The sequence below is a fragment of the Hippopotamus amphibius genome, chromosome 5 (genome assembly GCF_030028045.1).
Source record: "Hippopotamus amphibius kiboko isolate mHipAmp2 chromosome 5, mHipAmp2.hap2, whole genome shotgun sequence".
NCBI classification, from domain to species: Eukaryota; Metazoa; Chordata; class Mammalia; order Artiodactyla; family Hippopotamidae; genus Hippopotamus; species Hippopotamus amphibius.
In genome coordinates this window covers 106,216,240-106,239,364 of record NC_080190.1, presented here as the reverse complement: position 1 = coordinate 106,239,364, position 23,125 = coordinate 106,216,240, and the positions used below count along the sequence as shown (strand labels likewise).

General features: G+C 43.9%; 1 protein-coding gene across 4 annotated transcripts in view; it reads right to left on the bottom strand.

Annotated features, from left to right (window-relative positions):
- The window catches only part of ZNF704 (zinc finger protein 704), a 225,772-nt gene that overhangs the window by 13,123 nt on the left and 189,524 nt on the right, over positions 1 to 23,125 (bottom strand). For all 4 annotated transcript variants that reach the window (XR_009054016.1, XR_009054015.1, XR_009054017.1 and 1 more), the window contains 4 exons: positions 14,206 to 14,306; positions 10,593 to 10,860; positions 8,080 to 8,184; positions 286 to 383 (listed from right to left, as the gene is read on the bottom strand). Coding sequence is in view for 1 of the 4 variants with exons in the window: in XM_057737282.1 (XP_057593265.1) it covers positions 286 to 383; positions 8,080 to 8,184; positions 10,593 to 10,860; positions 14,206 to 14,306 (572 nt within the window). In the remaining 3 variants the exon portion in view is untranslated. The remainder of the gene's footprint in view (positions 1 to 285; positions 384 to 8,079; positions 8,185 to 10,592; positions 10,861 to 14,205; positions 14,307 to 23,125) is intronic.

Below are 23,125 nucleotides of genomic sequence, written 5' to 3'. Positions count from 1 at the left end.
TTCATTTCATACACACGTTAACGCAACATGGCTTTAAAGAGACCCAGTAATTGGTATTACCTATTCTGCAAGAAAACTTACTGTAAACTGCTACCCCGGAAAAAAGAACAAACCTTCATTAAGCGTTAATAGACGGGGAAAACCATGGGAACGAAAGAAAAGGTGTTTCATCTATTCCAGCGGAATTTTATGGAAGATTGTATCTCTGGTTTCTCTTTTCCTTGCTGTTCTATTTTTCGGTTACTTTCCTGGAGAGGAGGCGTGTGGGGTTTCAAGCAGTCATACCTTAGGCTGACCGTCCCTCTGGGTGGGGAGGACAAGACGGTGTGAGTGTGCTGTCTCTGCTCTCCTGTGCCCACCGGGTGACTGTGGGTTGGTGACACCTGGTAAGGACATGGAAAACAAGGTTGATGGGACAGGCTGTCCTCACCATGCATTTCATTAGCCTTTGCCACGTGGGCAGGGGTACCCAATCATTAGACACAGAGAGGCAGCGCGTCCTTCACAGAGAGCACGTGCCAAAATGCATGGGGTGATACCCACGGTGGAATTTAAAGGCATCCCCCAACAGATAAGACCCGGCAACAATGAATACTTTACAAATCTTCATGACGTCACATCTCTGCATTCCCAGTTGCCCATTTTCACTTGAATAATATTTTAAACCTTAGAGCACATTCCTATTCCAAGCCTCATCCATCGCTCTTGTAAAGAAGAAAAGAGGTTAAGAGAGTTCTCTAAAATTATACAGTTAGTCAGTGGCAACACACAGTGCGGACCTTGGCCTTCTGTTTATTCGATTTGATCATTCACAGCCAATAAAAGAAATGGCTTTTTGCATAAGACGTTCACACAGCAGACTCTGGGGTCTGGACAGCGATAAAGGCAAGAAGCAAAGAGCCTGAGCAAAGCAAGAACGAATGTCAATCTTGTAGTATTTACTGAGCACCTGCTTTGTGTCGGGGTCTCTGACAACAGCTTTACTTTCACATCTATCCCATGTGATACGTACTCGCTGTTCCCATTGTATAGATGAGGAAACCAAGCACAGGGAGTTTAAATAACTTTCCCAGGGTCATGGAACTTGTCATGGCCAGGGCTGTACTGAGCTCTCCCTGATGCCAGAGCATATGTTTAACCCCCTTATGCCCCTCCTCTCTGTTGTAATGATGGGAGGGTCCCCTCTGTCCTCTCCTCCTCTTGCATTTCTCACTTACTCTCTTTGCATCCCATGCTCACAGAAAGCTACATATCTTCCCAGCAAATGGGATTCTCAAAAGCTACAAAAAACTGACTTTTATAACAAAAGATACGTTTCCACCAAATATACAATATTGGCATATACAAGATAACAAACATTTAATACATTTAAAAACTGAATCACTTAGAAGCCAACATGACCACAGAAATACCAGGACCAATCAATAGTCATGGGAACGTTTCTAAGCACACGTATAGAACTGCTGTTCTCTAGCACAGGGATCAGTACTTTCTATTTTCTCTCAGTGTAAAGGAATGTACATAAGTGTTATTTTCCCAGTCATTAATTAAAAAAAATTAAATACGTAAGAAAGAAACTAACATTTTAAACCACTGTTGCCATGAGTCTGATTTATTCTATACCATTGCTCTTTACTTTTTGCTAAAGTTGGGGGGATTCAGGGCCAGCAGAGGTGAGTAATGTACATAATTTGCTTTAAAAACAAAAGCTTTGGAGTTCAGTGTATGCATTTAATGTGGGTGGATGCGTAGCACCCCCACCTTCCACCCCTCCCCCATCCCATCGGGACCAGGACGCATGTTAGCAAACCAGAGGCAGTGAATGCTTCAGAGTTTTCCACCGCTGTACATGATCTAGAATCTGCTCATATGACTTGTTTTAAGTGCTCGGGGCAATGAAAAAAAAAATTTTTTTTTAAATTATTGTAGACCTTGTAGAATCCCAAGAATATCTCCTCATGCAGTCAGAGAACGGGAAATATTTAGATGACATGACAGTGACACTATTTCCATCAGCTGGGGATAATGTGGAAGGTTCTACGTTTTGCAAAATTGCCACATCTCTTTTGGGTGGGGTGATATGAGATTATAAATGCTTTTCATTCAACAAATATTAAGTACTTACTATGCCCCAGGCACTGCTCTACTAGACAGTGGGGACACAGCACGGAGTAAGATAACATCTCTGCCCTCATGAAGCATACATTCTAGAGGGGAGGCAGACAATAAACACAAAACAAGCAAGGGCATTTTTGTGATAGGTGCCTGAAGAAAATAGAACAGGCTACCAGGCCAAGCGTGATGGAAGGAGAAGACGTATTTGTTTAGAGTGGTAAGGGAAGGCCTCTTAGGGAGGTGACCTTTGATCTACAGGGCCCTCCGGGGAAAGGGACGGCAAGGGCCAAGGCCTCCCAAGTGCAGAGCGCCAGTGCGGCCAGAAGATGTAGCGTGGGAGGTGGAGGGTGGAAGGACGGGACGTGGTGGATTCGGGTCTTGCCTTGGAGCTGAGATGAGGATTTGAACGTCATTCTAAGTGTAAGAGAAGGCCAGTGGATGATTTTAAGGAAGTGAGACATCTGAGTAACGCTTTACAAAGATCGTTCTGGCTCTTTGGACAATGGATTGGCGAGAGCCTGGACAGGAGCCCTGAGGACTACTTAAGAGGCTTTTGCACTATTTTAGGGGAAAAATGCACTGGTGATTTAGATGAGGGTGTGGGAATGGGGGGGAGAAGGGGCTGGATTCGTATCCCATAGAGGCAGAGTCTGGGACTTGCTGATAGATGGGATATGCGACAGAAAATATGAAGACACATCTTTAGACGAATCAGGGATGAATCGAGTCAAGGTTGCATCCTAGATTCTGGCCTGAGAGGCCAGTGGGACGGGGGTACCACTTACTGAAACTGGAAAACTGAAGACCCGGTAGGTTTAGGGGAGGAATGAGGACCAGGTTTGGACCTACTGCAGAAATAACCTTCTCTACCATCTTTATTCCTGTTAAAGGCTTTCTTAACTCTGGAGTTGAGGGCACACGTGTTTCGTGTACAGTGCTGTCCAATGGCAGCCCCTCCCATGCCACAACAGACCTGGGTTTCCACAGGCTGCAGCACAGTGGAAGCCAGGACCCACTTCACACATCGGTGCAGCTTACTTCTGTGGGAGGATCTATATGACCTAACTCTGGAGCTTTCCTGGAGACTTTTTTCTTTTTTTTTATTTAATATTTATTTGGTTGGGCTGGGTGTTAGTTACGGCAGGCAGGCTCCTTAGTTATCGCACATGGGCTGCTTAGTTGCAGGCATGTGAACTTTTAGTTGCGGCATGCATGTGGGATCTAGTTCCCTGACCAGGGATCAAACCTGGGCCCCCTGCGTTGGGCGCATGGAGTCTTATCCACTGCACCACCAGGGAGGTCCGCGTTGGAGACTTCTGATAGCAAGACAATCATGTCTTGGCGTCTTATGTTAGCTGGGGCTGAGAGTGGGCAAATCAAGGGGGAGACGGGAACAGGGAGCGAACATTTATTCAGTGCTTGCCAATGTGAAAGACAGGCCACTGGGTTATTTATCATCTCTTTTAATCTTCACCAAAAAGCCTGCCAAATAAGCACTATCTACATTTTGTAGGTAAGACAATTTAGGCTTGGAGCAGGAAATTGGCCTGCAAGCATCCCAGACTTAAAAGTAGTAGCAGTAATTTATCGAGAGCTTGTTAAACCAAGTACCTTCCCCTGGGTTACCTAATTTAATTCTCCTAATGACCCCAGGATAAGCACGGCCATCACTTCCACTTTATAGATGAGGAAATGGAGAAGGTTCGGAAGTTGCCGAGGCCGTGCAGTTAGTAAATGGCGGACCTGGGATTTGAACACGGGCTGTCTGATGCCAGCTGACCTTGGAACTTGGTTCTGAACGGTGTCAACGCCCTGCTTTTCGCTCTCTTCCATCCTGCCTTGTAACCCATGGCAGGAATGTGTGCCCTGGAACACAGTCCTGGAGACAGGGTTTTGGCTTTCTCTCCACTGGCCCCCACACTCCAGAGTTCTTTGTTTTAGATCTTAAACGTTTTTAGGTTCTATTTGGGGACACGTTTTCTAACGTATATAATATACTTAAAGAGAGTACTACGTGGTATTATTTCTAAATAAATAAAATGGGCTATCTGCCTGTAATTGTCTCCTGAGTAGGTAGGACCTCAGAAGACTTTAAAGAACTCTAAATTACAGTCTGCAAAAACTGTGGCTGATTTTTCCCATATGTTGAGTATATTCATGTTATATGAGTCACTCCCACATAGGGAGAATCCACTTCCTCTCCTGTTTTACAGTAATGAGACATGTCACTGATAACACCACGAGTAAGTGCAGCGTAACGTCAGCCAGTGCCAGGCATTGTGTTCGACAATCCAACAGTACAAGGTGGTCGTTGTAGAGCTGAGGGCCTTGCTTAAGAGAGGTCCTGTGACCGGCGAGAGGTCACAGCTTGTAAATGCCAGAGTCCGGACGTGCCTCACATCAGAGCAGAAATACAGATGTTGTGTCCTTCTGTAAATATGTTGGAGACATTTCTCTTCTTTGTGATTTTCTCTCTCTCAAATGAGAAAAAGGAAAAAAGGCTCTTGTCTTGGTTTGAATCTCTTCTAACATATTATTCTGAACCCTCCATCAAAGTGTTAAAAAAAATAAACGAGCTAAAGAGCTCACAATTAAACGCTGCTATTTCAGGTCTAAAGACTGTCTCTCAGGCCCGAAGCCTCTGGAACGGCCCTTCGATCGCAAGTTGACTCGCTCCTACGTGCTTGCGTGGGGCCTGTTACAGACTGGATTTTGTGCCTGCCCCCCCCCAGTTTACATGTTGAAGCCCTCATTCTCAGTGTGCTTGTATTTGGAGAGGGGGCCTTTGAGGAAGTAATTAAGGATAAATGAGGTCAAAAGGGGGGGACCTGGATCCAATAGGATTAGTGTCCTTCTAAGAGGAGACACCAGACGGCTCTTTCTCCACCTCCTCCCCATAGAAAACGCCATGTGAGGACATGGCAAGAAGGTGGCCCCTGGGAAGCCAGCAGGAGGGCCCTCATCAGGAACTGAATCAGCGAGCACGTTGATCTGAGACTTCCGGCCTCCAGCACCGTAAGAAAATAAATGTGGGTTGTTTAAGGCACCCAGTCTGTTACGGCAAGTTGGAGCAGACTCACACAGGGGCCTAGAGCTCTCAACTTTCTGCCGTGAAAAGACAGAGAAAGAAATGGAAATGATTAGAAATGATTAGAAGAAAAGAGGGGTCATTGGGAAAAACAGGTCAAAGAAAGCTCTAATGAACGAAGGTCTTCTCCCTACCCCTGTGTCCACAGACTTTGGCTAGAAAAGGCTGACCCACTAGTTATATTTGTGAATATGCAGATTCTCGGCTACACACCACTGGGAAGAGGTCTTATTACCCAGGGAAGCTATTAAAGCCCCCCGTTCAGGAAGTCTAGTGCAGGCAAATGGAGAAATAAAATCCTGCAAACCATGGGATTTCTCAGGAGATTATTTCTACCTTCTAGGAAATGTACAAAAGCATTCCCGCTTTCCATACAAGGTCTCAAAGACCTGGGAGAAAAGGAAACCTTAAATGGGGTGGACAACCTCAGGGTACTTGCTTTGAAGTACAAAAAGAAATGTGTTCTTGAAAGAGGATTTAATAAAATGGCAACCGCTCTGTTCTTCAGTTTGGATAAGGTTGAGGCCATCACTAATACTTGTCCCTTGTCATTTAAAACTTCCAGAGTTTCTGTCTGAGAATCCTATTACACGAATTTGGGAGGTGGGGATTCACATGTTCTCAGAGTCAGTCTGGCTCCGCGTCTTCTAGGGGGTGGGACTAGCACCCCTGGAGAATTCAGGGATGGGTGCTGGCACCCAGTCAGTGGACATGTGACAGTCCTGTGCCTGGGTGGTGGAGAGATGTGAGATCCAGCCCCCAGAAGAAGCGGGCAGACAGCAAAGAGCCACTTTTTTTTTTTTTTTTTTTAAAGCATTGCTAGGGAGTAGGGTAATATGAAGTACCTTTTTAGTACCGCAGTAAGCCTTCTTTTCTTTCCAGTATAAAATAAAAGCCTTGGAAAATGGCAGCTCCCTCCATCCCTTACCTTATTTTTAAATAGCAATGGCAAGCTCTTTGCTGACATAGTTTAAAACCAGATAGATTGGGAATTCTGTGGCGAAAGAATACATTAGAAGCTCACATAGGATTTCAGTGGGATACCTAGTTCACTCAGTTACTCTATATACTTTCTGTCAACACTCCAATCCAGAATGTCCCTGGTAGCCCATCGGTAGTGAAATGAGGGAATCTGTGAAAAATCTAAGCCCTTGAGATGAGAATAGAGATAGCCACAGTGTCCAGAGAGAGAAGAGTTTTAAAATTTCACTGTTGAAAAACCAACAAGAGGAGGTACCCTGGCTGGTATTCTACCGTGTAAGACATTTAGGATCTTTGGAGGACGGGGAACTAGTGAAAAACCACTCAGCGTGATGTCACTATACTTCAAAAGGAAATGATTTCATTAATAGAACAAAGGGGAAAATATTCCATTAGGGCTGGTCACAGAGGTAATTGGAAAGGAAGTCTGAGCTGGGCTGTTCCGTCTACACACTCTACTTGTTTTCATACCACATGAGCTTTAGGGGGGGTGCTCTTAAAAATTCTGCTCACATCAAAGACAGGAATGAACAGAATTCAGAGGAGCAGGTCTCTGTCATTCTGTGATTGTAGCTGCCTTTCTGGATTAGAAGGTGGTCTCAGATGTCATGTTGAGAGCCACTCTGGATCTTTTTATGTCCATCAAAAAAAAAAAAGTCTCCCAAAGGGCTGATGGTTGACCTCTGACACCCACCTCAGGGATCACTGCTCTTGCCAGGAACAAAACGAACACCTACAGGTCTACTCCTTTCAAATGTTTACTAACAGGGCATTCATCGTACTCTCGCTCTTTGAGAACAACCAGCGGTTCCCACTCTTCACGAAGCAGGCACCTTTCATAATGACTCCAGATCCAGGATCCTGTTTAAAAATCCAATTCTAGGAGTATTTTCTGGAAGCCACAAATTCTCAAATTGCTGCCAGCAGGATGCTTTTTATTGTTGGCTATTCCTCTAGGGAATTGAATACATATTCACGGACAGAGCACAGCATAATTGATTGAGCCACTTTCATTTTTATCAGCTCCACAGGAGGCCTTAGTATTTGCTGGAAACCTCTGGGAGTTGCCACTGGTTACAATAAGAAGCTTTTGTGAGGTCCTTGGGGAGAGGCGTGGAGAGGAGAAAATATGGTTAACATCTCTTATGGTAAGCCACTTTCCTGAACCTCATCGGGAGTTCTAAACCCCCTTGAGCCTCAGCGGTGGGGGGGGGGGGGGGGGTCTGTGGATATTCTGTGATAAGCTATAAAAGACCCAATATCTTTTTAAATGAATAGTTCAGAATCAAGTAAATTCATGGTGAGTTTTCAGACAGCAATCATTTAATATGTCAAATCAATTCTTATATACTCCTTTAACCCGATGGCATATTTCGGCACTCATTTATTTGCAAATTACCCATCAGCATGGATTATCAGGCTTTGGAAGAAAAAAATGATTTCAATTTCTACTATTTGAACCTTCAAAATAACATACCCAGAAACAATAATTTCAAGGTCAAATTTTATAAAGTTACTTATAATGATAAATGCCATTTACATATAGGGTCTCTTATGTTCAAGGTCTGAGTTCAGCTATTAATTTTATAAATGCTTTTGGAAACATACAAATATGCCACCCACACAAAAAACCTTGATATATTTCCAACAAGTTGCTTATCAATAGATGAAACTGTCTTTTGGTTTCTAAAATTCCAGTTAAAACGCATTTTTACAGAGACATTGGGCCCATCTGCACCACAAGCTACCTCGCTGAATTAACAAGTACCATTAAAAAAAAAAAGAATTCTTCAGGCATTCCAATTTTTGTCTTTTTCCTGCATGTTTCTACAATTTGTTCTCTGAATATACATTTGGCTTTCACCAGAGTTCTGGCTTTTTGCTTTTGTACTTACTGGAATGCCGGTGAAGGTAACTGGAGGAGACTGCCAAGAAATGCTGAAGCTGCTGCCATTGGGGGTGAACTTGGCCGATCCTGGGATGGTCACAGGGGGCGTGGCCTGTCAAATAGAAAACAGAGAAAGTGGTTATGAGAGAACATGTCGCCTCCGTCTTCAGCTGTCATTACCAAAGTAGGGCCTCAGAAATAATCTCAGCTATGTTAATGACTAAATCATAATAGGAGATTAAACACAGTCAAAGAGAGTAGCTAGAGATAAACTTTTTATCCATCTAAGCAATCTAAGGTATAAAAGGAGAAAGTTTTTGACTACCAATTTCTGAAAAGAAAATTGATTATACATACATATGCCTATATTAGGACATCTGTGATATGTAATTTCTCCTCATCAAGTTGGGAAGTCACTTTTTTATACAGTGATGGTAGGCTGTAAATTACAACACTTTGGGGGGGTAATTTGGCAATACCTATCAAAATTCTTGGTGTTCTGCATATTAGCTATTCCACTTCTAGAATTTATTCTAAGGAAATGGATACAAGGATGTTCACTGCAGAACTGTGTGTTATGTTTTAAAAAACTGGAGACACATGTCCAATAATAGGGAAAAGGGTAAATAAATCATGATATACCCATGGAGCCATTAAAAATGATCTTGTGGAAGGGTTCTCATTGGCATGGGAAGATGTTTATGAGATATTAAGTGGAAAAAGCAAAGCATAGTGAAAACAGTACTACAGCAGATTCCATTTTTTTTTTTTTAAAGAGTATACATACTCACCTAGAACAGTCTTGAAGGACATACCAAAAGTACAAACTAAGGGGCTTTCTTGTTGTTGGGATGGATTTTCTTTCTTTGCTTATGTTTCTAATATTTTTCTGCTGAGCATTTATAATATATATAAACAGAAAAATCCCACTATTGTGAATATACGGTTTGGGAAGGAACTTCTAGATCCCTTAGTGTGTGTTCCAACTCTCATTGTATAGATAAGTAGAATAATTTAATTAAGTTGGTTCAGGTCCATGATTTTGAACCTAAATGCCACACTGACAAACAAGAACAAGGGAGTGAATAATTCTTTTTGACCACCATAAGAGAAGTCAGGAATGAAAGTTATTGCATCAACTAATTTAATGAGCTCTATTCCACTGCTCTTGAGTTGATGTCTACTAAATAAATGGCTGAATTCTTCTTCTTCAGGCTTAGTTTTTCTACTTTTATATAGTTGTTAGTGACAGTGGTTTTGTAACGGGCATCATCGGAAAATATTTTGGCAATAGCTGTTCATGTTATATCCTAAGACTCAATAATTACTCTCTGGAAGTTTAAAGAAAAAATAAAGCTACTGGCACAGAGGTATCCTCTGTAGACTTACTAATGATAATTAAAAAGCTAGACAGACTTAAAAAATAGATACCTAATGATAAGAGAATGATTAAAATAATTTGATTTAAATGAATTCAGTTATATATTCATTTCTTATGGGAAGTATTTAGAAAATAAGGGTGGGAGAACACAATTACAAATATGTACAAGAGAGTTTTCTTTTAAAAACTAGATCCAGTTATATTTCTACCTAAAACTTAGGATTCAATAGCCCTAGAAGCAACAGGAAGCTAAAGACAGTTATTTCTTATAGTCTTCCAAGTTAGAAGGGGTGCTGGGAAAAAGCGGAGTGCAGAGTCGACAGTCTCATCACCTGAATTATAATTGAATAAAGACAACTCCATTCAAATGGCTTAAAAAAAAAAAGTCACACAAGGTGGTTGATAATTATGGGAAAGTGTTTTTTTTTTTAATTTGAGTGTGTTAAAATTTTACTAAATCAACATTTAAAAGAGTTAATAATTGCTGGAGGAAGAGGAGCTTTAACCATGCCCTATATTTGCAGGATTTGTCTCTAAGGTCTTATCAGACTTTGGAGTGAAGCAGAATCCCTTAGAGGATCTGTTAAACACAGACTGCTTGGCCCCACCCCTCGCTTCTGGTCCCACAGGCCTGGCGCAGGCCCAAGAAATGTACATTTCTACCAAGTTCCCAGGAGATGCTTACGCTGTTGATTTGGGGAACACTGACAACCACGGCTCCAGCCTGAGAGAGTTAGGTACCAATTCAGAAGGTGGGGCATGAAGTCCCAGATGCAGGATGCAGGACGAGGCTGTCGTGCCAACACTTTTCAATGCTCATCTTTTCATTTATTTTATGTTTTATTTAACAGGTACGTACACTGTGTGCCAGATACCCTTCTGAGAGTTTTACAATATTAAGGATTTTAATCCTCATAACAACCTCTCAGGGACTGGATCTTCAGTCGGTATTGGGATGTCCAAGAACCCATAAGGTCCCACCTGTGTGAGATTCTGGTTTTAAAAGGAGAAAAAGCAAACTCTGCTATTGGGCATCTTGGATGCTGTTCTTCCACTGAGTTATCCCTTACTCACAGGTCAGAAGCTACTGCTTTTGGGGAGGAGTAACGTGCTGACTCTCACGGTCCCTGGCCAGTCACCTGGTAAGCGTGGTCGGTGTGCACGAGGTAGAGGGTGGTGGGAGCGGATCGGCTCAAGGGTGTCATCAATTTTGTCTCGGTTTTGCCACAAGGAGTTTCTGTTCGGCTGGAATCTGGGATGGGGAAAGTGGGAGGAGAAGCCAGCGACTGGGAGGGTGAAACTGGGGCCAGGCTGCTCAGTCCGTCTGCCACAGAGTCTGTGTTGAGCTTGATCTCAGTGTAGTAAAAGTCTTCCTCTCCGTCACTGTAGTCAGACTCCCCAACACGCCTGATGCAAAAGAGAGCAAAACAAGCCTACTCACCCAAGCCGTTTTCTCACCTTGAAATCTTGCACATGCTGTTCCTTCTGTCTGGAATGCTTTTCCTGTGTCCTGTCCACCTGGCAAACTCTTACTTATCCTGCAACTGTCCGCTTCCAAGGAAGCCTTCCTTGATATCTTACAGCAAGTTATTCAATCAACCAACCAATCGGTTATTCAACAAAAATTTACTGAGAGTCTACTATGTAATATTAGAGTCCCAATATTACAGTGAACAAAACATCAATAGACTCTGCTCTGATGGACCATACATTCTAGCGGGAGAGGCAGACAAGAAACTCATGACGGAACACATCAAAAAGAATAAAATACCTACGAATAAACCTACCTAAGGAGGTAAAAGACCTGAACTCAGAAAACTATATGCCACTGATGAAAGAAATTGAAGACAAGTCTTTCCCCAGGGCTGCCAAGCCCTGTGCTATCTTGCCTCTGCCTCCCATCCCACTCTTCTCCCATCACTCTCTGCCTGGTGTCCCGAGCACCGGCCACCCGCCCCTCATGTTGTAACACAGTGATTCCCAGCATGAATTCTGGAATCAAGATGTCCTGGGTTCAAATTCTGACAGCTTCTAGCTGTGTGTGTGATTTTGACAGCCTGCACCCTTATATAAAATGATGTAGCACAGCTGGCCCTCCATATCTGCGGGTTCCGCATCTGCAGGCACGGAGGGCCTACTGTATACATGCTTAGAAGTGTACCACACGTGTAATAAGCAGAGTCCTCATTAAATAAAAATAAGGCTGATGTTAAAAGGCCCCAATATTTACTATCACCAGGAAAAGTATCTTCCGGTACTTCCACAGTTTTCCTCCCTGAGACATCGAAAATCGTACTTTTCCACAGAAAGTTTGCGTAACATAAAATAACTGTCGAATAAATAATAACATGTATTGGATTTGTGAATTTCTAGGGAAATGGTGCACATCTGGCCACCTGGATTTATGGGATGGCCTCTGCGCATCACCCTTCCCTGGGGCATCCTCAAATTTCATGGCCATACCCGGCAGGAGCAGAGCACTGACGTGGAATAAACTTTTCCCCACTTACAATCCCTGTAGAGAACCTAAAATACAAACCTCCCCTTCTCCTCGGCCTTTCTGCTTAGCCAGATCGGCGGCTTCTCCCAGCCTCGTTCCGTTTCCCCTGAGCTCTCAGGCGGAGGCGTCTGGGGAGGTGTCTGTACCGTATCAGGTCAGGCTGGGCTTGGCTTTCCTACAAGCATAGCATCGAAGACCCCAGAGAGTGGGCCGAAGAATGTGCGTCTGTTCTATTCCTGTCCCCACTTCCTTTCCAGTAAAGGACAGGCAGGGTTGCTACTGGCTGCCTGAGTGCTACTAATAGACACACAGGCCTGGGGGAAAGTGTGCGTCCTACACGGGGATAAATCAGGATCAGGATCTTATACACCAGGGGGTGTATAAGAATGGGGTGAGATTTAGGAGGAAAACTGTACTTTTTACGCTGGTGTGGTGTGCAACATCAGATGCAAGATACATATGTCTGTGCTTTGGTACGCTCCCGCCCCTCCTCCCACGGGCCCACCAGCACTCGTTAAATATGCCCCATCCTCCTCCAGCCACAAAATTGAGGACATGGATTAAGGCAAAGGCGCTCCCTCTCCCCTCCTCCTCTCCAGTCGACGAGAGCTTCATACACACACAGAGCAGCCTGGGAGTCCTGCTCACCCAGGCCCGGTCCTGTGCAGTGGCTGGCAGGGACGTGATGCCTAACTCACCAAGGCGATGTGAGGCACACCGAGGAGGAAAGGAATCCCCAGGAGGAGAATGAGAGGCTGCATGCTGGATTTCACCCACCGTGAGAGCACGCCCGAAACTCCACAGAAAATCATATGATGCCACTTTGAGTCTATAAATACATACATACAGCACGTGTGTCTGCGGAGCGCTGAACAGGATCCGAATGTTGGGGCAGATGGACTTTAAAGCAAATATCCCAGCTCCTGATTATAGCTTCCGGAAGCTCTTCCTACACCTTTAAATAACTCTGAGCTATTTACACTGTGAGCTGTCCTGACAGTGAGGTTTCAGGGGAGACGCTGCAGGATTTCCTTCTCTGAAGGCTTTAGGAACAGGAGCGCGTTCCGCCCTGCAGCGTTTAGGTGTGGCGTTTCCTGGAGGATGCGATGCACCCTGTGGCGAGCCGGGCAGAAGCCCTACTTTGCTGGGCCACGCGCTTGGCGACTTTCCATGTGCTATGCCCCGGAAGGGTCTGGCTGTGCCTCCAGCACCCCAAGCCTGCAGGTTAGGGAGCTAGATCCCTGCGGCTCTCCAAGACACTGAAGGAGCCCACCCACACCAAATCAGCAAAATCACCTTCTTGTTTTCTTTTTCTACCACTTTTTTTACCGATGATGCATTCCCTAAATTTATCCCTTGCTGGGCAAAGTGACCGCAGTGTTTCTTTCTCAATGCTCATCTTGTTGAAAGGACTCCTCTGTGTCCAAGCATTTGGGGGCCTGGTCATGTGTTTGGATTTGCCGTCTGCACACTGGTTATGACTTACAGCTGCTCAGGGTCCCTTCTCAGTCCCAGATCCCTGGGCGAGAAAGACCCAGAGACTAAAGCACAAGGCTACTGAACTACCATTACCCCTCTGGAGTGGCCCTTAATTCCTGCTGCTAGAAACTTAGTTGTATCTTTCCTTAGAAAGGTTTCTATGTAACAAAAGGAAAAGTTTAAGTTGTACAAATAAAGCACTTATTTGGGCAACAGAAAATGATAGAGCAGGTCATCAGGCGTCCCAAGAATAGCAATAGTAGCGCTGAATGACTCCATGGTTTCAAACCCTTTTCAGGCTATGTCTGCCTTTGCGGCTCAAAGTCACAAATGCTCTCCATTGGGAAAAAAATACACATTTAATTTTATGGACAATTTCAGGGGGGCCAAGGACCCCTTAACCTACCCTGATGTACCCTAGTGTTCCATCTTTTGCAGATCACTCTCACATACATTTTATTTTTGACCCTCACACATGACCCTGCAGGGCTGATAGTATTAGCCTCATTTTCAGAGGGAACTGAGGCTCCAAGCAGTGACTTGCTTCGTATCATCTAGTGAGTATATTAGGGAGGCTTTACAACTTTAAGTCCATGTTCCATCCACTTGCCATACTGACCTATGTTATGTGCAGTGGCCATCTCCACAGTGATTAGGAAGATCAAGCAGGTTCAGAATTTTTAAGGCACAGGGTGGTGTGTAATTCTGAATGCAGGTGGCCCTGGATTGACCTGAGGGATATTCACCAAGCTCTGAAGAGCGGGCTGCCTTACCCAAGATGAATGGTCCGGATGTGCTTCTGGATACCAGCTGCCGTGCTCAGAACCTTCCCACAGTTTTTCCAGAGGCATTTGAACATCACCTTCATGGAGTTCTATAAAGGGGAGAGAAAGTTACATTAAAACGAAAACCTACCCATCATTGTTTTTTTCCTGTGGTCCCAACATACTTTTTCCTTCATTAGAAAAGGAACAGCTTCCCATTCTCTTGGTTATAACTCAGCACATCATTCTAGGAAACCCCCCAGCTGGTGATGATCTTGGTGACCTCAGAGATTTTCCTGCATCCTTCATGAATACCTAGTCCTGCTGGAATATTTAGTGCACTTTCATCAAGGCGGTCTCCGTTGTCATTCAGGCATTAAGGACAATGTCTAACATTCACTGAGCACTTACCATGTGCCAGGTGCTAGGCTAAGAGTTTATCTCATTTAATTCTAAAAGATGGATGCTATTATTAGCACCATTTTACAGATTCATGGAAAGCTTCAGTAAAACATGCCCAGTCAATCAGCCAGTTTCTAGCAAAGCTAGAATATGAATTTTGGGAGTTTGGCTCCAGGAACCACCCTTTCCACCAGGACACAATTCCATCTTCTCTTACAAGGATCTCAGAAGTTTTCCAAAAGAGTCCAGCACAGTGATTGAGAGCATCGGTTTTGGACTTACTTTCTCAAGTCCTGGTTTCCTTATTTATCAAGTAGGAAAAATAGTAGCTCTCTCATAGGGTTATTATGAGGATTAAATGAGGTCATAAAAGTGAATCATTTAGCACAATACTGACAGGACGAATTACTCAACAAATGGCAACTATTATGGTCTTATTATGATTAGAGTTCCCGGATTGAATTTGACAGGAAGTGAGTTTTCTCCAGGGAGAGTGCCTGTCATCAGGATGCTGTCTCTTTGCTGACTGTTTCCATGGGCATGGTGACAATCACTTCCATGTGCTCACCAAGCCCCATCCTGTTTCCTCCTGGCAACACAGCTAGACTTCATTTCCCAGCTCTCCTTGCAGTCAGGTGGGGTCATGTGACTGAATTAGGGCCAACAGAATATGGGCAGAAGTGACACACGTTCCTTCTAAGCCTCATCCCGAAATGACTTCTCAATGTCACCCCAGCCCCCTCTGCTGACTTAGAGGCAAGGGGATACCCAAGGACTTAGGCAACAGTAGAACCACTAGATCAGGGATTTTTTAATTCTCAAAATTTTTTGAATTGAAGTACACAGTGTGTTAATTTCTACTGTACAGTAGTGTTTCATATACATATGAACATTTTTTTAAAATATTCTCTTCCATTATGATTTATCATCACAGAATATTGAATATAGTTCCTTGTGCTACACAGTTGGACCTTGTTGCTCAGATCAGGGATTTTCAATCTTTTGTTTGCCATGAACTCTTTTGGCAGTCTGTTAAATTCCATGGATCTCTGCTTAGAATAATGTTTTTTAATGTTTAAAATAAAATACATAGGATTACAAAAAAACTGCAGGTGTACTGAAATAGTTATCAAAATATTTAAAAATTTTGCGAAATGGTAATATATGTACCAACTCATTAAATAACAAGATTTTAGGTGAGTCTAGTAACTATCATCATTTCAAAGTCACGTTAAGCATAAATGATATTTCGTGATATCTGCTAAAATTGTAAGGTGATATGAAAATAGCCATGATTTCTATTGGTAGTAAAATCACAGGTGGCACTCATATTATTGTGGTTTGATGTCTCCAGTCATAACTGCAGGAAGTGCTAAATTATAGCTAAAAGGTTAATGATAATAAAGATATACTTTTCCTCCCATCCAAGTCCACAGAATCCCTGAAATCTGTCCACCCCCTTTCCAGGACCTGTGGACTCCAGGTTAAGAACCTCTGCACTAGGAGGAAGGGGCCTGGGTCCCTGGAGGACTGGGTGGAGCGGAGACACCCCTTCACCATCCCCACTGACCTGACTGGATTGTGACATAAGAAATAAATAAACCTTTATGGAGTTAAGCCACTGAAGTTTGGAAAGGGGTTGTTTCAACCGTAAGCCTATCCTAATAAACACAGCAGTTGTGACACCTTCCCTGAACTGACGGAACTGATGTAGCTTTGTTTACAAGTCTAGTAGGATTTCTGCTCTCAAGCCCTGTTCTAGAAAGCAATCCTTTACACATTTAGAGGATGACTCATCAGCTATTATGATGGGATTAGTATCTTGATCCAGCCAGCCACCCCCACCCAAATCTTTCTCTAGGTTTCTCAACTGAGACAAGGTACCTGGAAACTTCCAGAAGTGGGGAGTATCCTGTGTGTTGGGAATGGTCACTTTCCACGTGGCAAATGAAGGACAGAGCATGGTGGCACACGGCCAGTTTGCTGGAGCAGATTAGTGACAGCAGAAGAAACCCACACCTCTGGCCCTGGGGGTCCCAGGGGCTGTCGCCAGGTGGCCAAGGTGTTCCTGACACAGCAACCTAACCATTCCCACTGCAGCTCGTGGACAGCTCATGGATAGCTCGCCTGCTGCAACGGGCAGCACTGAGCTCTAGGAGCTGTAACGGCAAAGAGCTGGAGCAGAAGCTGAGAGAGGGATGTGAGGGGAGCTGAGAAGCAGAGACAGGATTAGGAGACTTTAAGTACATAATCTTGATGAGTTCGTGTTTATTCTAAGGTGACAGTTCACAAATTTCAGGCTCCCTGATCTCCTTGAGCCACGGATCCAAATGCATGGGATGGAAGATGGGCCAAAGGGAGAGAGTTTAGATCCTGCCCACCCCCCCGCCCAGCCCCAAGGTGCATAAGAAAGATTTCTGCTCGGTGTTTTTTATTCAAAGCATATAACAATTTAAAAATATTAATGAACAGATCCTCATCCTATGAGTGCTTTCTGTCTATTTTTCAAACAATGAAGCTATACTATTAAAAAAAATATCTTTCACTTAAGGGAATTAATGACTCAAACCAAAATTACAGGTATCTGAGGGTCCAAATATCTGTCCGGAAATGAAGTCATGATAGATGAAAATACTTTTGATTCATTCCAAGCCTTTTTGCTGATGGTAATCCTCTGTTCATTAAACTAAATAGCTATCTGGCAAGGAATATTCCAGTGGCTGGTGATAGAAAGAAAAAAAGCTGTTCTCCAGGAACTTACTTTCTGGTGGGGGAGAGACAGAAATGATAATACGTGATGACTGTTTCGTGTATGGTAAGGTTACTGGAAATGGGGGTGGACGGCACTAGGTCAGACGAAGCCTCTAGAAGCTGACTTTTGAGCTGGGACCTGAGGGTTGGAGAGGGATCCAGCCATGCTATGAGCTTAGAGCTTTCCAGGCAGAGGGAAGCATTAATGCACAGGCGTGAAGAGGGGGAAGAGCGTGACGTATTGCAGGGCCAGATAGGAACAGTGTGTTTAGAGGGAAAGGAGAAAGGATGTGATCTGTGTGAGAAAATGTGGAGCGGCAAGGAGGCCCAGAGCATGCAGGGTCTGGTATGGGAAGGTACAGAATTTGGATTTTATTCTAAAATAAAGAAGCTACTGAAGGGGTCTCAGTAGCGGAGTGACATTATATGATTTAGGTTTTAAGAAAACATCACTCTGTTCTGGGGAGAGAACAATAAAATCAGTGGTGTGATGCTACTGCAGGTCAGAGAAGATGGTGGCTTGAAGAAGGTTTGGGCGGTGAGAATGAAGAAAAGTAGACACATTCAAGATCCACTGGGGTACTCTGTAATGACCTGTATGGGAAAAGAAACTGAAAAAGAGTGGATATATGTATACGTATAACTGATTCACTTTGCTGTATACCTGAAACTAACAGGACATGGTAAATCAACTATAATCCAATAAAAAATTTTTTAAAAATCCATTTTTGGGGCAGATCCAACAATAGTTGCTGTTGGGCTGCGTGTGAGGAATGTTAGAAGGGATGTATTAACGATGACTTCTATAACTTGGTGAGCTGTGGTTCTGTTTGGGGTATGCTGGTTTTGAGATATCGATTACTGATCAAGTGGAGGTGGCAAGTAGGACAGTGGGTCTGTGAGCTTGGAACTGAGGGGAAGTCAGGGCTGGAGATATACATTTGGAGTCAGGAGCTGAAGGATCTCTTAAAACTTAGATCTGCATGAGATCATCTAGAGATGATCAGAAGGCCCAAGATACTGCAGCATCCATTATCTCATGTAGGAGGGAGACAGGAAGGGGGGGAGAGAGAGAGAGAGAGAGACTAGTACAGTGTGGTATTACCAGCACAAACAGAAGAAAGTTGTTTGTTGTTTAATAAGGGATATATGACTTATCCAGTGTCACTTGGTGATTCCCACCAATTAGTTAGATTAAGTCTCTCGTAATTAATATAACAGTATTACACACATATAGCACCAAATTCCTTCTACATCTTAGGGATTTTTTAAAGCTTCAAACTGCTAATTGTTTTAGGAAATGACAGTCGCGGTGCTATTTTTGTGCCATAACAAACATTACTTATAAGCTTCTGTTCCTAGTCCTTGCAATAACATGTCGAGCATTTGCTTCTTGTATTGATTAGTAAAGCTTGTACTGATTATAGAAAAATAAATGGCATTGGTATAACTCCTTTCCTTAGTTAGGAGGAAATAGCTGATACAGAGGTAACAAACTCCCCAAATACAATGAAGCTGACCAATATCCTCTCTAAATCCCTTGGAATGTGGAAAACTACCAATTGCAAGTGTTTGTGTATCATCTCCTCAATTACACCCATACTTTTTTGGGCCCCTCTAAGGGCTCCAAAGAAATCTGTTGCCCAAAGAAAATTAGGTAATGGATATGAAGAAAAATGATCAACTTTGCTTCCTTCTTGCGCTTCTCTTTTGCTTGGGGGTACCGCACCATCCCTTCTGATTTCTTCTAGCCCTATCTACACCTCTACAAAGAGCCTCTTCGTTTAACTCTTCTCAATTACCCCACTTGAGAACACCACCATCTACCCCCAGGATCTTGATTGAAATGGGGAAAAAGTAGGTTATAAAAGAATATACAGACTTCCCTGGTGGCACAGTGGTTAAGAATCTGCCTGCCAATGTAGGGGACACGGGTTCGATCCCTGGTCTGGGAAGATCCTACATGCTGTGAAGCAACGATGCCCGTGTGCCACAACTACGGAGCCTATGTGCCACAATTAATGAAGCCCGTGCACCCTAGAGCCCGTGCTCCACAGAAAAGAGAAGCCACCACACTGAGAAGCCCTCTCACTACAATGAAGAGTAGCCCCTACTCCTCACAACTAGAGAAAGCCCACTCGTGCAGCAACGAAGACCCAGCACAGCCAAAATAAAATATATATATATGTATATATGTATATATACACACACACATATACATATATATATATGTAAAAACATTATATATTTGGGAGGGTATGTAATGCAAATAAAAGTATATTATTGCACAGCGGAAATACTGGGGAAGGGTATCTTATTTTTACATTAATTTCCAAACATAGGAATTACCCTATTTTAAATTAAAAATGAAAGTCACCCTATAATACTTGCTTGATTAATTTTTGGAGAGTAAAAGTATACTAGCATGAGCAACTTTAATGAAGTCAAGTGACTTCTCTCTACCAAGGTGGTGTGTCAAACCACAAGGTCCCTTAAATGTGGTGAAGTCCTTTTCAAAGTCCCCTATCACATCCAATGGAGACAAATTCTTTGTCTACAGACTACTCACTGTTATGCTAAAGGAAAGCCAGCCATGGGAGGAGGAGAACAGGAAAAATATAGCTAAGTAAACAGCGCCCAGATTGCCACATGGGTCCAAGCTTGCCCAAAGAAGCCAAACGAAGCAAAGCCAACGGCAGAGGTGCAGCTGCCAGGTCTGAACATGCCCATCTGTGCTTCAGCCCCGGCTTCTCCTCCCAGGTCAAACCGATGTTCACAAAGGTGGGATGTCCAAGGTAGAGAGAGGCCACTGGAGGTTGGGAACTGCAGTGTGCTAGGGTCCCCCACACAGTTGCCTGATTTAGCTGAAGCTCCTGGCAGTTACAAGCAGACTCACAGAATCTCACACACGCCCGATGTGACGTCCGCAGCAGCTTCCAGGAAAGCTCTTTAGAGTCACCCGGCGTTGGCCTTGTGGGCTACGATGGGTGGAGAGAACCTCCTGGGGATTCATCACTTTTGCAGCAGCTTCCAGAATGTCTCTCATACCAACCGCTCTGGGGCTACAGGCTGAGATCTTTGGCCAAGGCTTCCTTCATCGTCTCTCTGCTTCCCTTTCCATGGCAAGTTTCCATGCTGGTTTTGAATTATTTCACACTTAGGGTACATGGAGTAGCTTCTACTTTCCAGATAGAACCCAGAGTGGTACACAGGACTGACAAGATACCTGCTGAAGGTCACCTTCAGTTCCAAGAATGCAAACTGGCTGCATTTTGATGTGTTATATGATATGCCCAGGGATAAGTTCCATTACAGCTATATTCCAGAAGGTACATAGGTATGACTTTGACCAGTTTACCAGACAGCTGCCTGGAGTTAATGCCAAGTTGCCTTTTCTGGGGCAACTGAGAAGATCGTGAGGTATGTTTTATTTGGTGATTGGTGTGTGTGTGTGTTGGGCTGGGTGGGGAGTGGACACTCGTACATCCAAGCTTCCCAGGGACAAGAGGGTCCAATTATTCTGCACGGGTGAGTGTGCTGCATCACACGTGCCCCCTCAGCCTGCCTCACGGGAACCCACACCCTTGGCAGAGGCTCCAGTGGCTCCTTCAGGATCAAGAGGTCCACTCAGACCCTCGGCAGGTTCCAAAGACTAGTAAGTGGTGTCCTAAACACATCAGTAACTATTAGAAGTTGTAGGGATTCCAGTTCTTATACATGTCACCTTACCACTTTGGGGCTTTATTTATTTGTGAAACAAGAGGACTGAACAAGATTAGATGATTTCGGATCTGTGAGGTATGTAGGTAAATTCAAATGTATACCAAGCAGGGATTAAACATCTTCCCTCCAAATGTGCCACTTACAGATGCTGTGGTAATAAATAAAACTTAAAAATAACAAAAAGATGTTTGCAAGTGGAGTAATACAGAATATATTCTCTTATATTTGGCTTCTACACCTCAACAGAACTTTTTTGAGATTCACCCACTGTTTCCTATTTCAGTCATGAGTTCCCTTTTACTGTGGTGTAATATTCCATTTTATAATGTACCACAGGCTTCCAGTTTTGAGTGAATACAACTGCTATGAAATTTGTCTACAAGCGTTTTTGTGGACATGCTGTCTTCTCTCTTAGGTACATATCTAAGCGGGGAATTACTGGGTCATATGGTGAATATATATTTAACTTTATAAGAAACTGCCAAACTGCTTTACAAAGTGGTTGTACCATTTTACATTCCCAAGAACAATGAATGAGTGTTCCTGTGGCCAACATTTGGTATTCTGTACACCAAAAAATGCACCCCGTTTGATTCCATTTACAACAGGCAACATGGTTCTCTAGTGACAGAAGTCAGGACAGGGGCTGCCTGCCTGGGGTGGGGGCGGCCTCCGACTACAGAGGACACGAGGACTGCTGGCCGGGGTCAGCGTGGTGGTTACTCAGGCGGAGAGAGCAGTCACAACTCACTGAACTAGCCATTTAAAGTGGGTTCATTTTACTGTGTGGAAATGATACCTAAATACAGAGTAGATTTAAAATGATTTCTAAAACCACAACAAAAGCATTCCTGGATTCATAGAAATCCCTAGTCACTATATATTTTCTCGATCAGTGAATTCTAAAAGTGCATCTCATCTTTGGGGACCTCTGTGTATTTCCAGACATGATCAAGTGGTCCTGTAGCTCAGAAAAGTGGAGCCTGGGCTCGATGATTTCTGAAGTCCTCTGAGCTCCTGGACCACACACTGCCTGGCAGACTATTCTAAGATGCTGTCATTAAATTGCCTAGATCTCTCTTCTTTACCCTGATCCTCCCTGAGGTCAGTGAGCTCCCAGGCTCTGGCTGGCGATGCTGTGTCATCACCGTGAAATCCATACCGTGTGACCCCGAGCTGCTTTTCTTAGCACCACCCTCCCCAGCAGTTCTAACAGATGGGTCTATTTCTGGAGCAGCAGTTCTTCTTACAGAAGGCACTTCTCTGCTCAAAATTAGTGGGTTAGGAATTAAGTCTGCGCAGAGACTGGCAACAGGCATATTCATGAGGGCCTCGCGGGTCTGTTTTCTTTCTGGAGCAGTCATTCACAATTTAAAGTGATTCATCGCTTTCTGATTCTGAGAGATTGAACACGCACAGTGGAGCAAATGATTAACTCACTGTTTACTACGGTACAACTATGACTGAAGCATCTTGTGTGAACTGAGGCGTTTTTTTCTCTGATTTGAGACTCCCCCCAGTCCACAGGTAAAATGGTTCATGGAGAAGACACACGCGCCATAAATGAAAGTGATGAAGGCTGGAATTTCATGACTGCCTTTGAATCACGCTGATGTTCTGAAATACAGAGTCCTGAGTCAGCTTTCCTTGGAGGGCCCCGATTTCTGCCACCGTCATTGCTTCCTTCATCCCTCACCTGATGTAGGCTGGCCTCATCATTAACCCTCAATAAGCCAAAAGTGGCTGAGGCGACTGAGGGGCCCAGCGTGTCCTGAGCTGCAGCAGCCTTGACCTGGTCAATGTGGGGTCCGGATGGAGGATGGAGGCAGGCAGCCTCCTCTCTCCACACCCACGCTTCTCTAATTCCATTCGGTCCGTTGTCAAATGAGGAAAAGGGAAAGCCAAATTTTAGCAGCCAGCATTTATTGCTCAGATAATCCTCCCAACAGCTTGATCATTATGGTGCTACCGTTCTCACTATTTTACAGGTGAGGAAACTGAGGCTTAGAGAGATCAAGTGATTTGCTAAAGTCACACGAGTACTGCAGCCAGG